At 34.3% G+C, this 19,762-nt stretch overlaps 2 protein-coding genes and 1 long non-coding RNA gene across 10 annotated transcripts; 1 reads left to right on the top strand and 2 right to left on the bottom strand.

Moving 5' to 3' along the window:
• Positions 1-1,099: 1,099 nt before the first annotated feature.
• Positions 1,100-3,172, bottom strand: LOC107423727 (uncharacterized). Of its 2 annotated transcripts, none has more exons than XR_001581986.4 (3): positions 3,053-3,172; positions 2,610-2,728; positions 1,100-1,797 (listed from the first exon to the last, which is right to left on the bottom strand). It is a non-coding gene; the product is annotated as an uncharacterized LOC107423727 (long non-coding RNA). The 2 variants fall into 2 exon arrangements; XR_003057041.3 differs by having other exon boundaries at positions 2,976-3,128.
• A 1,119-nt stretch (positions 3,173-4,291) lies between these two features.
• Positions 4,292-19,372, bottom strand: LOC125423937 (pentatricopeptide repeat-containing protein At2g45350, chloroplastic-like). 7 transcript variants are annotated; one of them, XR_009639692.1, is made up of 10 exons: positions 19,358-19,372; positions 16,110-19,026; positions 14,850-15,972; positions 13,887-14,331; positions 11,949-12,002; positions 11,633-11,756; positions 11,369-11,482; positions 8,000-10,172; positions 7,794-7,900; positions 7,274-7,696 (listed from the first exon to the last, which is right to left on the bottom strand). XR_009639692.1 is itself a non-coding variant. In XM_060819076.1 (2 exons), the coding sequence occupies exon 2, from the start codon at positions 5,134-5,136 to the stop codon at positions 4,543-4,545; it is 594 nt and encodes a 197-aa protein (XP_060675059.1). In that variant the 5' UTR covers positions 5,137-7,696; positions 7,794-7,993; the 3' UTR covers positions 4,292-4,542. The 7 variants fall into 7 exon arrangements, 1 of the variants encoding a protein (XP_060675059.1); XR_009639690.1 differs by having other exon boundaries at positions 11,369-11,465; XR_009639688.1 differs by having other exon boundaries at positions 8,000-11,482.
• On the top strand, positions 5,722-6,232 carry LOC132804572 (receptor-like cytoplasmic kinase 1). Its single transcript, XM_060819254.1, has 2 exons — positions 5,722-6,072; positions 6,215-6,232. The coding sequence occupies exons 1-2, from the start codon at positions 5,722-5,724 to the stop codon at positions 6,230-6,232; spliced, it is 369 nt and encodes a 122-aa protein (XP_060675237.1).
• Positions 19,373-19,762: the final 390 nt, after the last annotated feature.

The following is a 19,762-nucleotide window of genomic DNA, read 5'->3' as shown; positions in this document are numbered from 1 at the left end:
AACTGTCTAGAAGAGAGCTTAGAAGTAGGAAAGCCTGATCCTCATCCCCTAGTTGGTAATCCACAGTAGATAATTGATTTACCAAGCTCTGGAACTCACTGGTATGCTCGGCTATAAAAGTTCCACTCTGTAATTTTAGATTTACCAATCGCTTAAGCAACAAAGCTTTATTCCGAGCAATCTTGGTTTGGTATATGTCCTCCAATTTTGTCCAAAGGGCATATGCATCCGTTTCATTCACTACATGATGGAAAATACTGTGGTTGATCCATTGCCTGATCTGACCAATCATTTTCTTGTTTAATTTCTTCCATTCTGCTTCTTTGCTAGGATCGGGATTTACTCCTTTAGTTTCTATAGGATCAAACAAATCCTTACAATTGAGGAGATCTTCCATCCAAGGTCTCCAAAGTGTATAATTGGTGGCAGTGAGCTTAACGATAGCTCCCGAGGATGATTCTTCCATTGACATAATGGCTTCACCAAAAACGGAGTTAACAGTTGCGTCCGGATTGGTTGAAAATGGTGGACTTGACTCTCTTAGGGTCAAAATATAATTACTAGAAATTTTGGGGTAGAAGTGTAATTTTCTAAAATTCTGGGGTCAAGCTGTAAATAGAGAAAATACATGGGCTGTTCCATAATTTCAGAAACTTTTACTGACGTGGTAGTGTGATGACATGTCAACATGTGGCAAATGATGTGTCGCTTGTGTGGCAGATGATGTGTCATTTGCATGGCACACTGCGTGGCTGATGATGTGGATGATGATGGTTGATGTGTAAATGACGTGGCAGATGACGTGGCAGATGACGTGGTCGTCTTCAACCTCCAGACTGTGCGTGCGGCGGGTGATCTGCTGCAGAAAAATTCGGGCAGCACGTTTGGGCGTGTGGAACGTGGCATTGCTCTCCAGAGAACTTCGTTTTTCTCTTCTCGTCGTGTTCTTTCACCTGCTATCCTCAAATTATTTACTTGAGCAAATTTTCGAAACACCAACTTGAATTTCTTCAAATTTGGAACTCAAGCTCTCAACCTGGAGCTCTGATAACACTTGTTGTGGTTCTCTGACCACTTTAGAGAAGAAATATGAGAAGAAAAATAAAAATAATTCTATTACTCTTTTAGAAATAGAATACAAAACACAAAACTTCTCTCTCTCGGATTCTCATGTGTAATCTCTCTTTATTTACTATTAAACTCTCTCCTAGAGTTTCAACTCTTCTCTCAAGCTCTCTCTGGAGTCTTAACAGCTCTCAACACTCCTCACTTGGGATGATATTGAGATTGCTCGGCTTGACTTGGAGATGCAACGGGATGGAGCCTATTTATAGGCTCATAAGGTCGGTTGCATGTCCTCCATCTTCAGCCGGTTTTGACAATTGCCCACAATTGTTGAGCAAGTTGTTTTTCGATATTAAATACAGCAACCATTGTCAAATATGGTGGCTGAGCGGTGGCAGTGTGGCTAGTTTCACACTGTTTGTGGAGGTGCGGCTGGACTTCACAAATATCTGTTATACAATCAGATTACATTAATGAATTGGAGAATCATCTTGCTGTCTCAGAAAAGATGGATCAAAATCTGTCATGCTGTTGTCAAGTGTACCATTTCCATCTTCTAAGAGTAATATGGTCTACTGTGGCTATCTGAATCTTCTTGAAGTTTTTTGCGCTCTCTTGTGGTTCTCCTCTCCTTAATCACCACCCCACCAATATAACTAATGGCTTTATTCTCTTTAATACTATAGTGCAAGCTTGAGAAGGTTAATGAAATTATGATACACCTTTATCAACCTGCAATTTAAAAGGGAAAAAAGATTAAAATGTCAAATAAGTCCTACATGCAACTTTTCTTTGTCAAAAACAAGATGAAAGTAAGTATTGTGCAAAATTAGCAACAGAAGAAAAAATTGCAAAGATTAAAGACCAGGAAAGATAAAAAAGAAACTATCTAACGTACTAAACTGTCTCATCAAAAGAAACAAAATTTATACTACTTTGATGAGAAGCAACATAACCAAAAATCTCTAACCCAAAGACAACCTAATAGAACCGTGTGAATTTTCTAAGATTTTAAAGATCTTAAAAACCACCAAATAAGCAATACAGAGTTACAGAATTTCCCCTTGCAAGCAATAAAACCCTATAATAGTAATTGGAGGTACCAATTAATGCATATATAACATATATAAGCAAAGAGTGACATTAACATATCTAACATACTCAAATTTTCTTCTTGAATTTCCAAGAGCAAAGAAAGCAATTTGATGTTTTCCCAGTTTTATCTCTTATGCAAACGCAGACAGCTATTTGTTATTACCAAAATGTTTATTGAATCAAAACTATAGGGACAGGAACCATGCAATCTAAAGGAGAGAAAAAGAGTGTGCAATTTCACCAAAGAAAAGAAGGAACAAGGATAGCTGTAATATTCTTATTATATACATAACTCTATCAAACTCTTTGATTTTTCCATGACATGTCTGCACCACCATGATAACTCAAACCAATTTCCAGCACCAACCAAAAAAAAAGAATTTTTAGAAGAAAAATAAAAAAGAAAAAGAGCAAACTTTGACGTAATTATAGACGGAAAGATTACGCACTCAGAAGAAATGGTAGAGATCCATTGGATGTTACAGTGAGAGGCGCAGCATAATGTACCAACCAGTCCCTTGTTTTGAAGATCCTCATCACCATTTTCCCCTCATTACCAACCAAAAATCTAATTAAAAAAAAGATCAAACAGAAAAAGTAAAAAGTTCTCAACTGGAAATCGAATAAGTCAAATGAATTTACTCCAAAAAAAAAAAAAAATGCAATACAGAAATTCAAATTCTCAACTCGCAGCTACACATGAAACACCCAAATATGCAGTGCAGAAATACAGAAATACGAAATACAATACAGAAATACATAAAAACCTCAAATATGCAATACGGAAATACACCGATTGATCATAAAATACAAACCCTGAACTCGTTGCCGCATATGAAACACGCAAACAAACTCAAGCATCCAGAATAGAAAATTGGCATGAAAAACAGACCTGGAAAAGTGAGGGCTACGAACTGCTTGAAGCCATGGAGACGAAAGAAACTGGAGGACTATCTGATTAAATTGAAAAAAGAAAGGGAAAGTAAAGTTTTTCGACCAGGGCTACTGTGTGTACATATACAAGGGAAATGTGAAAATTACCAAAAAGGAAACCAAAAAAAAAAAAAAAAGATTTGAATTTTAAAATATGACCGTTGTGCAGGACAGTTAAACTAGCCGTTAAGTAATCGCATTATTTCATTTGTAGTAGATGCTTAAATTTTATAACAAATTTTTTTTTTCTTTTAAAGTCCAATATATGTTAAAAAAAGAAGTCCATTTTATATGTTCTATTGCCAATTGTATTTTTTTCAAAAAAAAAAAAAAATAGTAACATCGAATAAAATATCTTTACTAGCATAAACATAATTCAACTATCCCCCATTTTTACCCAAAAAAAAAAAAAAAAGAGTAAAAAGAAGAAAACGTAAGCCCCCTAAAAATTATTTAAATAATACACTAATAAAATCATATAAGATATTAAGGGGAAGAAAATAAATCATCAAATAAAATAAAAATTTGAATATTAAAATTAACATACTAGAAATAGGCATATAATAAAATAAGTTATGAATCAGACTAGTAAATAAAAAGTTGTGTTTATTGTGGGGTTATAACTCCTTTTGTTGAATGTTATTACGTGTAAAGTCTGAAAGATCATTGTGGTTTAGAGGTACTGTCTTAATGCTTAACTAGTAAATAGACAAACTGGTTTCAGGATATAAAGTAGCTCTAACTTCAACATGCATTTGATTTATTGTCTTTAACTCCTTTTTTTTTTTTTTTTTTTACACAGCCCAAAAAAAAAAAAAATTATTTCTAGTATACGATAATGCATGTGACAAATATTATTTTCCTCCACGTAGAACAAAATTGACTCGCATAAATAGGAGACTTCATCAGAATGGCTGGTTTTGCGATGCGTGCATGTGAAAATTTTTTGTCATCTTCCATATGCTGTGCATCTAATTAATATTATTTCATGAGGAGATAGAGGGAAAAAAATTAATTCTAATAATAAAGAAAAGAGAAAAAATAAAAAAATAAAAAAAAGAATAGAACTGAACCCTAAGCCCATTTATAGTTTTTAGACTAAATACTTTGAGATCCTCAACAAAAGCTAACAATCAAAACGGAACGTTATATAAAAAAATCATGCAATAGGTGGTTTGTCCAATTTTCTGTGTTTGACTTTTAGAAATTAGAACGTAGATATTCATTGATTTGACTCCACTTGAAGGAAAAGCTTATAGAACTTAATAAAATAAGAAATGTTTTGTTGCTAATAAACAAATGTGGTACACTTGGACTTGGTTTACATAGGTATGAAAGTATACAATCAATAAAAAAATGCCCAATGATTGAGAAGGAAATTAGAGAACGTGCTAAAAGCCTTCGTCAAAAGCCCAATCCCTATAAATGCGGGGCATGTTCAACTCAACCTTAAACTCCAGAGTAGCTGACCTCAGAATTGGGCATCCAAAAACCGTTCAGCATGGAATGAACAATTCCCTCGAGTTCTATCCAACTGCAACCAGGAAATTTCTTTATGTTCTTTTCTCTCATCTTCATCCTAACCTTTCGAACATCATCCCACGTGCATAGGCCAGCATACATATTAGACAGAAGCACATAAGCACTCGAATTACAAGAATCCTGTCTAATGAGATTCTTAGCTACTGGCTTTCCAGTGCTGAATTTTTCATCATTCTTACAGGCACTCAGCAAAGTCCTCCAAACAACATCATTTGGCTCGATAGGCATTCCATTCATAAATCTTCTGGCTTCTTCTATTAGCCCAGCACGGCCAAGGATATCAACAACACATCCATAGTGTTGCATTTTTGGCTCCAACTTGTGAACTCTTCGCATGAGCTCAAAACATATTAGAACTTCCTTAGCCAAACCAACATGGCCACAAGCATTAAGCACTCCAATGAATGTGATATCATCTGGCTCTACACAATGTCTCTCCATATCCAGGAGCAAACCAAAAGCCAGTTCACCCAAACCGTGGATTGCCACCCCACCAATCATTGCATTCTAGTGATCAACACTTCTTTCTTCCTCTATATTTTCAAATACTATCTTAGAATTCTCTAAACTGCCACACTTGGCATACATATCAATAAGTGCAACACCAAGTTTCCCACCCATAGGAAACCCATTTTCCTCTAGATAGCAATGTATAGCAACCCCATTCTCAAGGTGTCCCAATTGGGCAACAGCTGAAAGCACAGTTAACAGTGTGGCAGTGTCAGGTGAAATTTCACTTTTTAGCATATGCTCGAAGATTCCTAAAGCTTCTATGTAATTTCCAGTCTGAACGTAGCCAGATATCATGGCATTACAGGCAACCACATCTCTATCCGGCATTTCATCAAAGAAGCCCCTAGCCACATTAATACTACCTAGTTTTTCTTTGGGGGCTCGTAAATGAATAGCCACATCATTACTCTGGTGTTGCATCAATTGCTTTCTTTGACTTTGTTTCTGCTGGAAATTGATATCTATTGGGAACCAGGTATTGTGCATTGACATGGAAACAAAGGTAACAAATCTGCTATCGTTCACCGAAATTTATCAGCTCAGAAAGTGCTTCTTGATGCCCACCATAAGGCCATGGTTTCAGACTCAGCACAAACTTCTTGCAGATTTTATTGTCTTCTCATCCTCAAAGCCAGTGCTGCCAAGGGATACCTAGCTCCTGCATACACAGCCACTGGTCGCTTCAGTGTGAAGAGTGATGTATATGCATTTGGTATGATTGTATTTCAAATCCTCAGTGGCAAACAGAAAATCACTCAGTCTATTCGCCAAGGGGCAGAGTCCTGTAGATTTCAAGAATTTATCGATTCAAACCTCAAGGGGAAGTTTTCAGAATCAGAGGCAGCTAAACTTGGAAGAATTGCTCTTCTTTGCACCCATGAATCTCCTAACCACAGGCCATCCATGGAAAATGTGATGCAAGAAGTGAGTGGTTTTATTTGCAGTTCTTGCTTTTCTTACCAAGTTGTGGCCTAAATTTTCGATAACTGGTGATAGATAAAGTAACTACTAGCTACTAAGTAATGCTAAAGTTGTGTGCTTACTGACTTTTGTATCCTTTTTGAAGACCGAATCAATATTGTGAATGGCACGCATGTACTAGTCTAATGTAATTTGTGGGCTTCTACTCCAATATATGTTTTTGTTCAAGTTTATCATTGTATAGAGGCAGGTTTGTCCACCGTCTAAATGCTTAACTCGTGAATAGACAAACTGGTTTCAGGATATGAAGTAGCTCTAACTTCAAGAAGTATCCTCTACGTATTTGATTTATTGTCTTTAACTTGTAGTTTGTGATAATGCAACTAATTGCTTCTAGTTTATGATAATGCATGTGACATTGCAACTAATTGCTTAGTTTCTTCGATCCGTAAAATTGGGAGTCAAGTTTGATTTAGTTTACTTGTCCATAACTTTTATATTTATAACCGTCCACAATAAATTTTAAAGGTTTTTTATGAAATAAAAATAAAGTAAATTGGAATCGAATGGGAAACAGAACTATTTATTATATAATAAACTATATAAAAATATTAACAAGCACTCCTTGTACCAAAAAAAAGAAAAAAAAAAAAAAGAAAAAAAATCAAAACCTCCCCTACCTAGTCTCTCTTTACTTTCCTTCCCCAACATTCTTTTCTATCTACTTCTCTACCCCGCATCCTTTTTACTTTCTCACTACCAAGTAAGCTTGGGCACGGTTCGGGTTGGATCGGTTCCACTCGAAAAATCCAACCGAACCAATCGTTCGGTAAGCTTTAAAATTGATCCCGAATCGATCCGATGTGAGAGTGGAACCGGATATTTAACCGAGTAAAACGGATCGGTTTGGTTCGGTTCAAGTTTTTCAGTTTGGGCTTATAATTGGCCTTTTGAATTTGGGCTTGTTTTCAATTTAGTTGGCCTTAACTTTTTTAGGCCTATAATTTTGAACCTATTTTTGAACTGGTTGGGCTGGGTCTATTTTTGGGCCTACAATTTTGGATCAACTTTCATACCTATACTTACCTATCTCATCCAACGTTTTAGGTATGAAATGGTCAATTTTTAGATATCAAATGGGTCGTGTTTTTTGTCTAATGGGCACATTTGGAGTGTTGAACATTTTTTGAACCTAATAATCAAATTATAGTTCTTAAACAAACATACAAAATTGCATTTCTATATTGTTTTTACATTTGCTACTACATCAAATATAAGTAATTAACTAAATATTAGAAGCTTACAAGTTTCAACACATATACAAATTGAAAATACTAATGTTTAATAATACAAATATAAATTGATCAAGAATTAAACATATATGAAAGGAAAAATTGAAGATTGAGAAATGCAGTGCCACTACCAATGCCACGGCCAAAATTGAGAATGAGAAATGCAGACACAAAACACAAATATCAAAATAACAAATTATAATTCCAAAGTGCCACTGCCATTGCCATTCCAACAGCCACTGCTCTTCTCCTACTGCTACTGCCAAATCCTCTAAAAATCCAAAGCCACTCTTCTATTGTCATTGCCAAAGTCTCCACTGCCACTGCTACAAAGCCTATAGTCACAAAGAAACCAAAATAAATCAAACCAATGCAGTATTAAATTTAATAATGTGATTATTAATAAATAAAAAATAAAACAAAGAGAGTTACTTTGGTGCTGCTATCAAGTTTCAAGTCCATTCATTCCACAATGCATAATCGATCCTTTTTGGTGCTGCTGTCTGGAGTTGTTGCCACTGGTTGGCTTTGGCATAGGTCTTGGAGTGACAACAAACAGAGGCAAATATTATAAAAACAGTAAAAATAATACAATTTGCATATAAACAAAAACATGTCTCGGTTGCATATTATATTACCTGCATCTAGGCTTTCATAATACTCCATTTCTTCTAAAAAGAATCTGTTCAAACTTGGAGAAGCATTAAGCCAATTTTGACAACATATCAAAGCCTCCACCATTTTAGCAGTCAAAGAGCTCCTAAAAGGATCAAGTATCCTGCTTACAGTGCTAAATGCACTCTTAGAAACCACAGTGGAGACTTGAATGGTGTATACATCCTTTGCAACCTTCTCTAACACAGGGTATTTCTCTCCATTGACCCTCCACCAATTTAAAATATCAAAATCCTTATTTAAACCAGATTCACAAGGGTCGGCCAGATACATATCCACATCATATTTTACCTCCTTATATTGGCTTTGTTCTCTCTTTTTCAAATAAGCAATCCAAACCCGGTCAGCATAGTTGGCCTGTTCTAATCCACTGCTATTACAATCCAAACTAGTTCCACAAGACTCAACACCAATGGAAGATTAGCAACTAGTATCTGAACCCATTTCTCTTTCATTATACCAATTATACAGCCTCATTAAAGCCTTTTTCAAACTATTTGTCAATTCAGTAACCATACTTTCATCATTATCATAAAGCATCCTATAGCTAAATGACACATAATCCAACTTATATCTTGGATCAAGCACTGCTGCAATTAGAAGCAATTTATTGACATTTCCCATGGAACCCCAATATTTATTATATTTTTTCTCATTTTCCTTGCCATAACACACAACCGGTCATCCTCACTAACATACAAGTCATCCAATTGTTTTTGTATGGAAGAAATCTGATGGAAATAAATATTGGAGGTAACATGCAGAGAGGCGCTAAATTGAAGAGTCACATCATAAAAGCCCTTAAGAAATTGGACAAAAACTTTGGTATCATCCCAATGCCAAACAAAAGGAGGTTCAACCTTCTTTCTACCACTATCATCCTCTCCAAAATAGGAAGCATAATGTCCATCTTCCTCTTCCATTCTCTCAAAGGCTTTTTGAAATTTCAAAACCGACTCTAACATTAAATATGTGGAGTTTCATCTTGTTGGAACATCCAAACATACTAAAGCTTTGCTATCAATTTTCTCTTAACTTATACACTCTTTAAATTTTTGCAATCTAGAAGGAAAGGATCTAACATATCTGACAGCATTACGAATGCTAGCAATTGAGTCATCTAATTCTTTCAAACCCTCACACACAATCAAATTGACAATGTGTGCACTACATCGAATATGCAAAAAATTAGCATCCAATACACAACTTTTCCAATGTACCATTTTCCTCTTAAGATAAGCACTTACATTATTGTTTGCACTTGCATTATCAAGGGTTATTATGAACACTTTCTCAATACCCCAATCATGCAAACAAACCTCAATTAGCTTTCCAATTGCCTCTCCTTTATGATTAGGAGCCACACAAAAACTTAAAATTCTTTTATGTAACATCCACTCATCATCAATATAATGAGCAATCAATGACATATAACAAACATTTTGAATAGAAGTCCATGTATCAGTTGTAAGGCTAACTCTTTATTTCTTTGCAACAAACATTGATCTTAAAGCCAACTTCTCATCCAAGTACAATTGATAAATGTCCCTCATGATGGTTCTTCTAGATAGAGGATCAAACTTAGGACATGCAATACTACAAAAGTGTCTAAACCCACGGTCTTGTACAAAACTAAAAGGCAACTCATCCAATATTATCATTTTGGCACATGCCATCCTACATGCCTCTTTGCTGAAAACTGTAGCTACCAAACTGCTACCATTACCGTCGGACTTCCTATCAAAAGTTAAGGTCTTTTACTTCTTTTCATCTACTTTATAAGGATTTTTTAGACATTGCTTCAAATGGTTCCTTAGGGTATTAGTTCCACACTTCTTAGAACCACATGCATAATCCTTATGACAATATATGCATTCACATCTAGGGTTATCAAGATCACTATCTTCTATTTTGACAAAGTGATCCCATACATCACTTGCTAGCCTAGAAGGTTTTTTTTTTTTTTTTTTCCCTAATGAAGGTCATGGAGGTAATGTCGATTTGGCATCAGACGATGTAAGTTTTGACAGTGGTGGTGGACCTGGTGGTGATGGACTTTGGCCTATTGGGGTTTGAGAAGAAAGTGCATTAACTGATGATTGGGCATCTGGGTCCATATCAAGCATATATAAGACACTGCTTACATAAGAGGAAACAAACAAAAATAAGACAGCAATTACACAACACTTCAAGGCAAGACATGTACTGGTTACAATGCAATGAACTAAAATAAAAGAAAGACGATTTTAAAGCTTTGAAAAAATTGCTATCACTCAGACTCCTAGTACTCAATAATGCTACTCTTAGTACTCAATAATGCTTAACAATTAAAACCAATCAGCTGCTGTATGATATAATATTGAAACATAACTAACTGCCTGGTTCTCTAAAAAAAATTGCACAATTTGAACTACTAGCATGCAAAAACATTGTTTAAACAGTCCCAATTTCAACTTCAATTCCATTCCACAATATTCAACAATTCCACAAACATTACATATTCAACAGCAATTTTAAATTTCAGAGTCACAAAAACTCTGAAATGTAAGCTAACATGTTTAAAATTGCACAACTCCAACAACAAACATGCAAAACCTTGTTTAAACAGTTTCAATTTCAACTTCAACTCCATAATATTCCACAATATTAAGAAATTGCACAATATTCAACAATTCCACAAACATTACAAATTAAATAGCAATTTCAAACTTCAAAGTCACAAAGACTCTGAAATGTAAACTAACATACTTAAAATTATACAACTCCAACTACAAACATGCAAAAACCTTGTTTAAACAGTTTCAATTCCATAATATTCCACAATATTTAAAAATTGCACAGTATTCAACAATTCCACAAACATTACAAATTAAACAACAACTTCAAATTTCAAAGTCACAAAGACTTTGAAATGTAAGCTAACCTGTTGAAAATTGCAATTTTAGGAATTCAAAGTCACAAAGACTCTGAAATGTAAGCTAACCTTCTTAAAATTGAAATTTTAGAAATTTTGGAGTTACAAAGACTCTAAATGCAAGCAATCTCACGAATTTGAATTCAAAATTTCATAAAAATAGAGTTTCAAAGACAATTCACAAATACAATTTAGCATTTCAAATCCATATGAAATTTCACACTAAAACCATATGAACTGTCGTAATAAAATTATTTTATAACCAATTCAACATTTCACAAAAACAATTAATTTCTAAATTTTGAGTCAAATTCAGAGTCACAATCACAGAGAGTCTAAATTATGAAAGTCAACTCAACTCCAACTACAATCTATCCATCCACAACCATTGAGAGTTTGAGAGAACAGAACACCTTACCTTAAGCTTTAAGCACAGAGCCAGTGCCACACACGAGCACGACACAGCCTCCCACGAGCCACGAAGCTACCTCACCTTCACCTCTTGAATCCGTCAACTGGAATAGTCAAATTTCTCAAAAATTAAAATCCAACAGTCAGTAAACAAGTAATATTTGAGAATTGAGATCATCAAAAAAAAAATTATAATTTTGAAATAGTGATTTTTTAGAAATTAAACCCTAAAATGAAAAAAATTGGGGAAAATGAAAATTTGCAAAATTACCTAAGAAATAACATGATGGTTGATGACTAGATGATGGTAATCAAGGTTGTTGATGGTTTCATAGCCACTGGCCCACCGCAGAGTGTAAAGGTGATAGAGCTAGGGTTTCAGTCAACCACCTAACCTGAGAATGGATAGATTGGAGTGTGAGAAAGTGAAAGTGAGAGTAAAAAAGATAGAGAGATTTAATTTTAGAGCAAGAGATAGAGATAAAGAGAGACAGAGAGAGTGAAGAGGTTCGATCGAGAGGGTGAAAATTAAAATGGTGAGAGAGATTGGGAGTGAGAGAATGGAAGAAAGAGGTAAGGAAGATTACCGTCGATCGTCGAAGAGATGGCGGGTGACTGGAGGAGTTGCTCGTCGGTAGTCGCTGGTGACCGAGAGTGACAGTAAGTTAGTGTTTTTTTCAGAGAGCTTTACCCTTTTCTTTTCTTTTCTTCTTCTTTTTTTTTTTTTCCAGAGGCAGAGAGTGAAAGAGGAGGGGTAGATTGAGAAAGGCCCAACACCAGTGAGATAGAGAGTGTTTTTTTAATTTTTTAAATCAAATTATTATTATATATATATATATATATATAAATGTAATTATATATATTTTATAATATTTTAACTCATTCGGTTCGGTTCGGATGGTTTAAGAATATCAGTTTTAAATCTGAAAACCAAACCGAACTATTATTTATTCCCTCTTAGATGAATCGAACCGTCCGACCGACCCAAACCCATCCGATCCATAAGTGCTCAATTCTATCGGGTTTACCGGTTCGATTCGGTTTCATTGATTATTTGCCCACCCCTGCTACCAAGCTTCCTCCCCACTATTTCATTTCTCTCTGCTTTCTATCCTCTCCCCACCTTCTTTACATCCCCTTCCTACTTTCTCTCCTAATTTTTCTTTCTCACTATCCTCTCCATTCTTTTTCTCTGCTTTGCTTGGTTATTCTCTCTCCACTTTCTTTTCTCTTTGCACTTTCTCTACCACAATTTTCTTGCTACAATTCTCTCTTTAGTTTCTCTGCCAAATTCTAGTTGCCTTCCCATTGACACCACTATCATAAGGCAAAATAGTTTGCTCCTCCAACTATCAAAATATCAAATTTTGTCGAATTCCAATTTTATGTCCTTGACTCCAAATTTATTGCTTTAATAGTTTAAAATTTTGAATCCAATAAATTAAATTTTTAAAAGTTAATAATTATTTTAATGTAAATTTTGTTTCCCTTTTATTTTTTTGTAAACATAAAAGCTTTTTTAATAACAATAAAATAATGTTGATTACTTCAATGAAAAAAATATATATTATCTTTTTAAAATGAAAAAATATCATAAAACCTAATATTTAGAAAAATATTTTATATGTGTTATTCTACATATATATTAGTTTCCTTTTTAAGATTCAATACGAAAAAAAAAAAATCCAAAAGAGTATCATTTTTTGTTTTATTTTTACAATGAAAAGTATAGTTTTTTAACGAAAAAAGTGAATAAGATATATAGGTTTCATTTATAGAGTAAATAAAAGAAATTATTTATATATTTTTAAGATCATTTTCTGTTGTTTTTCCTTTTCTATTACAAAAAAAAAATCAATTTGCCTTTTTTTATTAAAATTATTTCAATAAAACGCAATTAAAAAAAAAGAATAAAGAATAGATTTTAGTAGAAAGGAATAAATATTATTTATACATATTTTGCCTTTCCTTTTTCCATGAAAAGAAATCAGTTGCCTTTTTAGAGTTTTTGTTAAAAGTATTTTTATATCAATAAAAAGTGTAGTTGATTAGAGTAAATAGTAGTTTTTTTTTTTTTTTAAATTGTATTTTAACTTCAAGGACATAAAATGGAATTTTACAAAATATGAAATTGACAGTCAAAGAATAAACTATTTTTACCCCATAAACAATAGTCACCGAGAAGATACTAGAAAATGCAAAGAGAAATTAAATTGAGAGAGTAGAAAAGAGATATAATGAAAGAAAATGAAGAGATAAAAAGCATTAAGAAGACAGAGAGAAAGTGAAAGATAAACGGAGATAGCAGAAGTAGTAGACAGAGGAAAGTAGAGAAGGAAAAAAAAATAAAAAATAAAAAAAGAGAGAAAGTGAAAGATAAAGAAGCAGAGAGATGAATTATAGAGAGAAAACAGAGAGAAAAATCAAGAGGGGAAAAGTAGTAGAGAAAAAGAAAAGAAAAAGCAGAGCAGAAAGTAAACAGTAATTGAAGAGGTAAAGAAAGCAAGAGAGACAAAGGGACACACCCACAACAGAGAGAAGAAGAGATGCCAATCCCGGTCGTCTCTTCTTCCCAAACCCAAAAAATCTGATCCTTTATTACTAATAATATCTGCCATACAATCAAATTACATCAATGAATTGGAGAATCATCTTGTTGTTTCACATAAGATGGATCAAAATCTGCCATGGTGTTGTCAGGTGTACGACTTCCATCTTCTAGAAGTATTTTGGTCCACACATCCCCCTCCCCTTCCTTGCTCAAGTTTTAATATGTCTCAGGTCTGATCTTGCATCTTCTAGAAGTTTTTTTCACTCTCTTATGGATCTAAAGCTTCTGAATCACCACTCCATCAACATAACTAATGGCTACTTCTTTCTCTGAATACTAACTGCAGAGTGTTCAAGCTTGAGAAGGTTGATTTTAGTCTCAAAAGTCATTGATGAAAATTATGATATACCTATATCAGCCTACAATTGAAAAGAAAAAGAAGAAGATTAAAACGTGAGATCAAGTCTTACATGCCACTTTCTTATGTGAAAAACAAGGCGAGAATAAGTATTATGCATGGTTAGCAACAGAAGAAAAATTGCAAACAATAGAGACCCATTCTAAGCGAAGATTAAATGCCAGCACATAAGAAATACAAACGGCAGTGAACAACAACTAACGAGGCAAGCATTGGATTGCAAATAGAGGGAAAAAAAGCTAAATTTGTTCCATTTTGATGAGAAACAATGTAACCAAAATCCTCTAATCCTATGACAACCTAATAGAACCATGTAATACATAATTAAAAACTGTTAAGAAATTATGTTATATGACATACAATTACAGCTAAAGTCGAAATTATAAAAAATGAGAAATATGCGTGTAAAATATTCCAATCAAATACACACAAAATAATTGACAATTATAGAAGAACTTTATTATAGCAAAAGAATGTAACAATTTCTCTCTAAAATAAGGAGAGCACAATTGACAATACCCTCTCTCTTATAATAGAAGAAAACACACTCTCTCTACAGAGGAAAGACACAAGTATTTAGGAAAGACTCTTTTTCTCTCTCTAATACTCTCCTTCTCTCTATCTGTTTCTCACAAACGAAAGACATGAATATTTAGGAGAAGCCTTTTCTTCATTATCTCTCTAATATTCTCCTACTCTCTCTTTGCTTCTCATGCCAAGAAATGTAATATAAAGGAAAGACACAAATATTTAGGAAAAACCATTTCTAACTCTCTCTCTCTCTAATATTCTCCTTCTCTCTCTTTGTTTCCATGTTTCTCACACTAAGAATGGATTTGGCTTCTACATAAGAATGAATTGAGCCCTTCTTCAAAATGGGATGATTTTCAAATTAAGGGGATGTGCATATTTATAGATGCATATGGGTAGAGGAATTCAAATAGAAATTGAATTCTCCTTAAGTGGAGTTTAACTTGAAATTGAATTTCTCCTTTGATGGAATTCAACTTGAAGTTGAATTCTTTTAAGGTAGTAGAGTTCAAATTGAATTTGTCCTCTATCTTGCTACCTTTCCACCTCCTTTGATCGGTCCAATACTTCATTAAGAAGCAAAAGTGGAACCGCCATATATCTCCCACTTAAAGTCACTTTTGCTATAACCCTTCTATCTTTTCTACTTGCCATTTTATTCCCATGCTGCTCATGTTTCTGCTAGCCCAAGGGAAGATCTAAAGTCTGATCCTCCTCATAGCATTCCAATGCTCTCTACCAGGATTCGCCATGTACCGACTAACTGCTCCTACTGCTTGTGTAATGTCTGGTCTTGTGAATACCATGGCGAACATTAAACTACCTATACGATACTCGAGACATTTCCATCCTCTCTTTCTCATTGCTAGGATTCATACTTGAGGATAACTTGAAATTAATACAAAGAGGGATAAGAATTGGCTTACAATTTTGCATGTTGAAACGCTGCAAAATTTTCTTCACGTAATTTTTCTAAGAAAGCCATAACTTCTTATTATTCTGTCTTGGTTGATTTGCATCCCTAGAATCTTGTTTGTCGGTCCCAAGTCTTTCATTTCAAACTCCCTAGCCAATTCTGCCTTCAAATCTTTAATGCGATCTTTGTTGGGGCCTGTTACCAACATGTCGTCAACATACAACAGCAAAATAATAAAATCACCATTATCAAATCTCTTATAATAAGCACAAGGATCTGAACTAAGTATGTTGTATCCAAAGCTCATGATAAAGGAATCAAATCTCTTATACCAACATCTCGGCGCTTGTTTGAGACCATATAGAGATTTGTTCAACCTGCAAACCAAGTTCTCTTTTCCTTTTTCTTCAAAACCTTCTGGTTGGAGCATATAAATCTCTTCTTCAAGTTTTCCATGAAAAAATGCAGTTTTGACATACAACTGCTCTAAATATAAGTCAAATGTAGCACACATTGCCAGGACCACACGAACTGTTTAAGTTGAACAACAGGAGAAAATATCTCATTGAAATCAATACCTTCTTTATGAGCAAATCCTTTCACAACCAATCTAGCATGATAACGCTCTACTTGGTCATTGCTATCTCGTTCCACTTATCATCATCAAGGAACTACTTTGCTAGCTGTAGCCGTGCCACCTACATGTGCAGGTTGTCCACAAAGCTAGAAATCTCTACATTCTTCGTCCACCTTCTTTGACTAAGTCAAAATCTTAATTAAGAAGTAATCTTTCACCTCCTTTGACTAAGTCACCATCTTAATTAATAAGCAATAGCCAAAGGTGGCTTTACGTGCCGCCACATATCACCATCGGCGTTTTTAGATCAATTACGGTTGATGGTGACCGATTGATCACACAACAGGCAGTCTTAACTGCTTCTGCCCAAAATGACTTGACCATTCCTATAGTTCTAAATATCTCTCTTATCTGTTCCAACAAGGTTCTGTTCATCCGCTCTACTACTTCATTTTGTTGTGGAGTGTACGCCATTATAAACTACCTCTTGATATCTTCCTATTGATAGAAGCTATCAAATTCTTCACTAGTATATTCTTGTCCATTATCTATCTCTTAAACACTTGATCTTCTTTTCAGATTCAAATTCCACCCGCGCTTTGAATATTTTGAAAACTGGAAATATATCAGTTTTCCTTTTGATTGGATACACCCAACATCTCCTAGAGTAACCATTTAAAATATATAAAGTATCTTGCACCTCGTGGGAACAAAACTGATGCTTGCCAAACATCGAAGTAGATCAACTCTACGATAGCTTTGTTTTTAGCATTTGAGCTGCTAAACTTTAATCTATGCTGCTTACTAATAACACAATGCTCACAAAATGGTAATGAAACCTTTTTGAGCCTTGGAAGAAGCTTTTGTTCAGCAAGAATCTTCAAATCTCATTCCGACATGTGGCCAAGCTTACAATGCCACATCAGCGTTGATTCTTTTGGAGAGCTTGCTAATGTTGTAGATGCTTCTCCTTCTTGTTGTGTTTCTCCTTTAAGCATGTACAGATTGACAGCTATCTTTTCTGCTTTCATCACCACAAGTGCGACTTTAATTATTTTCATGATCTCATCTTGAATATGAGTTTTGCACTACTATTATCTAATTGTCCCAAAGACAATAGATTTTCTTCAGGAGTGTCCCATATTTCTTTTGTAGTCTTTTTTTCATTGATTTTTTTATTTCGTACTTTGTCGCCATTATAGAAGATGCCTATAAGCCGAGCTCTTTTACACAATAGATTTTTCTTTAGGCCTTTCACATGCCTTACCTTCTGAATGGTGCGAACCGTACCATCATACATCTTCAATTTGACGGTACCAATACCAGCGATCTCCAAGGCATGATCATCTCCCATGAACACAGATCTTCTTGAGATAGGTTCATATTGGAGAAGAATATACTGGTGAAGAATTTGATAGCTTCTGTCAATAAGAAAGTATCAAAAGGTAGTTTACAATGGCATACACTCCACAACTAAATAGAGTAGCAGAGCAGATGAACAGAACCTTATTGGAACGGATAAAAGCGATGTTGAGCATTGTACGAATGGCCAAGTCATCTTGGGCAAAAGCAGTTAAGACCACCTGTTATGTGATCAATCGGTCACCATCAATCGCAATTGATCTAAAACCACTGATGAAGATATGTGGCGGCACATAAAGTCACTTTTGGCTATTGCTTATTAATTAAGATGGTGACTTAGTCAAAGGAGGTTAAAGATTGCTTCTTAATTAAGATTTTAACTTAGTTAAAAGAGGTGGAAGAAGAATGTAGAGATTTCTAGCTTTGTGGACAACTTGCACATATAGGTGGCACGGCTACAGCTAGCAAAGGAGTTCAATTTGAATTTTACAACCTCTACTGCCTCTCTCTACCGCCATATGCCTCTATATATATGTCTTTCTCTTCCTTGTAAAGAGTGATATCCATCTTTAGTGTGAGAAATACACATAGAAACAAAGAGAAAGAAGGAGAGTATTAGAGAGAAAATTCAAAAAGAATTTCTCCTAAATATTTATGTCTTTCTTTTATTAGAGAGAGTATGTATTTTTCTCCTATTATAAGAGAGAGTGTATTGTCAATTGTGCTCTCTTTATTTTAGACAGAAATTATTTTATTCTTTTGTCAATTATTTTATATGTATTTTATTTGAATATTTTACGAACAAACTTTTCATTTTCTCATTTCCACTTTAGCTGCAATTGTAAAATTTATACCTCAATTTCCTAACAAAAACCACCAAATATGCAAACGCAGACAGCTATCTATTATTACCAAAATGTTTTATTGAATTAAAACTATAGGGAAAGAAAACATTCAATGTAAAGGAACAAAAACAGTGTGTAATTTCACCAAAGGAAGAAAGAATGACAGCTGCAATATTCTTTTATACATATCAAACTCTTTCATATTTTTCATTGATGAGTCTGAACCACCTTGATAACTCAAACCAATTTCCAGCACCAACCAAAAACACTAATTTTTTATTTTTGAAGGGAAAAAAAAAAGGGAGAAAACTTTGATGTAATTATAGACAGAACGATTACCCACGCAGAAGAAATGGTACAGATCCTTTGGAGGTTACAGTGAAAGGCACAGCATAACGCACCCCACTCAATCCCCAGCTTTTCATCATTTTCATCACCATTTTTCCCTCGTTACCAACCAAAAATCTAAATTAAAAAAAAAAAAAAAATCAAACACAAAAGTAAAAAAGTTCTCAACTGGACATCGAATAAGTCAAATGAATTTACTCGTAAAAAAGCCCAAACATGCAATACAGAAATTCAAACCCTCAACTCGCAGCTACGCATGAAACACCCAAATATACAACACAGAAACAAAGAAATACAAAATACATTACATAGATGCATAAAACCACAAATATGCAACACAAAAACACACCGATTGATCATAAAATAAAAACCCTGAACTCATAGCCACAGATGAAACACCCAAACAAACTCAAGCATCCAGAATAGGAAACTGGAATGGAAAACAGACCTGGAAAGTGAGAGCTACGAACTGCTTGACAGCCATGGAGACGAAAGAAACTGGAGGACGATCTGACTAAATTGAAAAAGAAAAGGGAAGTAAAGTTTTTCAACCAGTGCTACCGTGTATATACAAGGGAAATGTAAAAATTACCAAATAAATAAATAAGGAAATGTAAAAAGGATTTGAATTTCAAAAATATGACCGTTGTGCAGATCTCAAACCAGCCGTCGAGTAATTTCAACGAAAACGGGCGCATTATTTCTATGTTCTATTGCCAATTATATGTATATATATATATATATATATATTTTTTTTTTTTTTTAATAATGACGTCGAATAAAATATCTTTTAAACGTTATTAGCATAAACATAATTCCACTATCCGCATTTTTACCACCAAAAATAAAAAAT

Source organism: Ziziphus jujuba, chromosome 7 (assembly GCF_031755915.1).
Source record: "Ziziphus jujuba cultivar Dongzao chromosome 7, ASM3175591v1".
NCBI lineage: Eukaryota > Viridiplantae > Streptophyta > Magnoliopsida > Rosales > Rhamnaceae > Ziziphus > Ziziphus jujuba.
The sequence above is the reverse complement of the archived record's forward strand: the minus strand, read 5'-3'. Positions and strand labels throughout refer to the sequence as shown.

Bases quoted from the DNA above. Each gene is read 5' to 3' on its own strand.
- LOC125423937 (XM_060819076.1), bottom strand. From the start codon at position 5,136: ATGATTGGTGGGGTGGCAATCCACGGTTTGGGTGAACTGGCTTTTGGT.
- LOC132804572 (XM_060819254.1), top strand. From the start codon at position 5,722: ATGGTTTCAGACTCAGCACAAACTTCTTGCAGATTTTATTGTCTTCTC.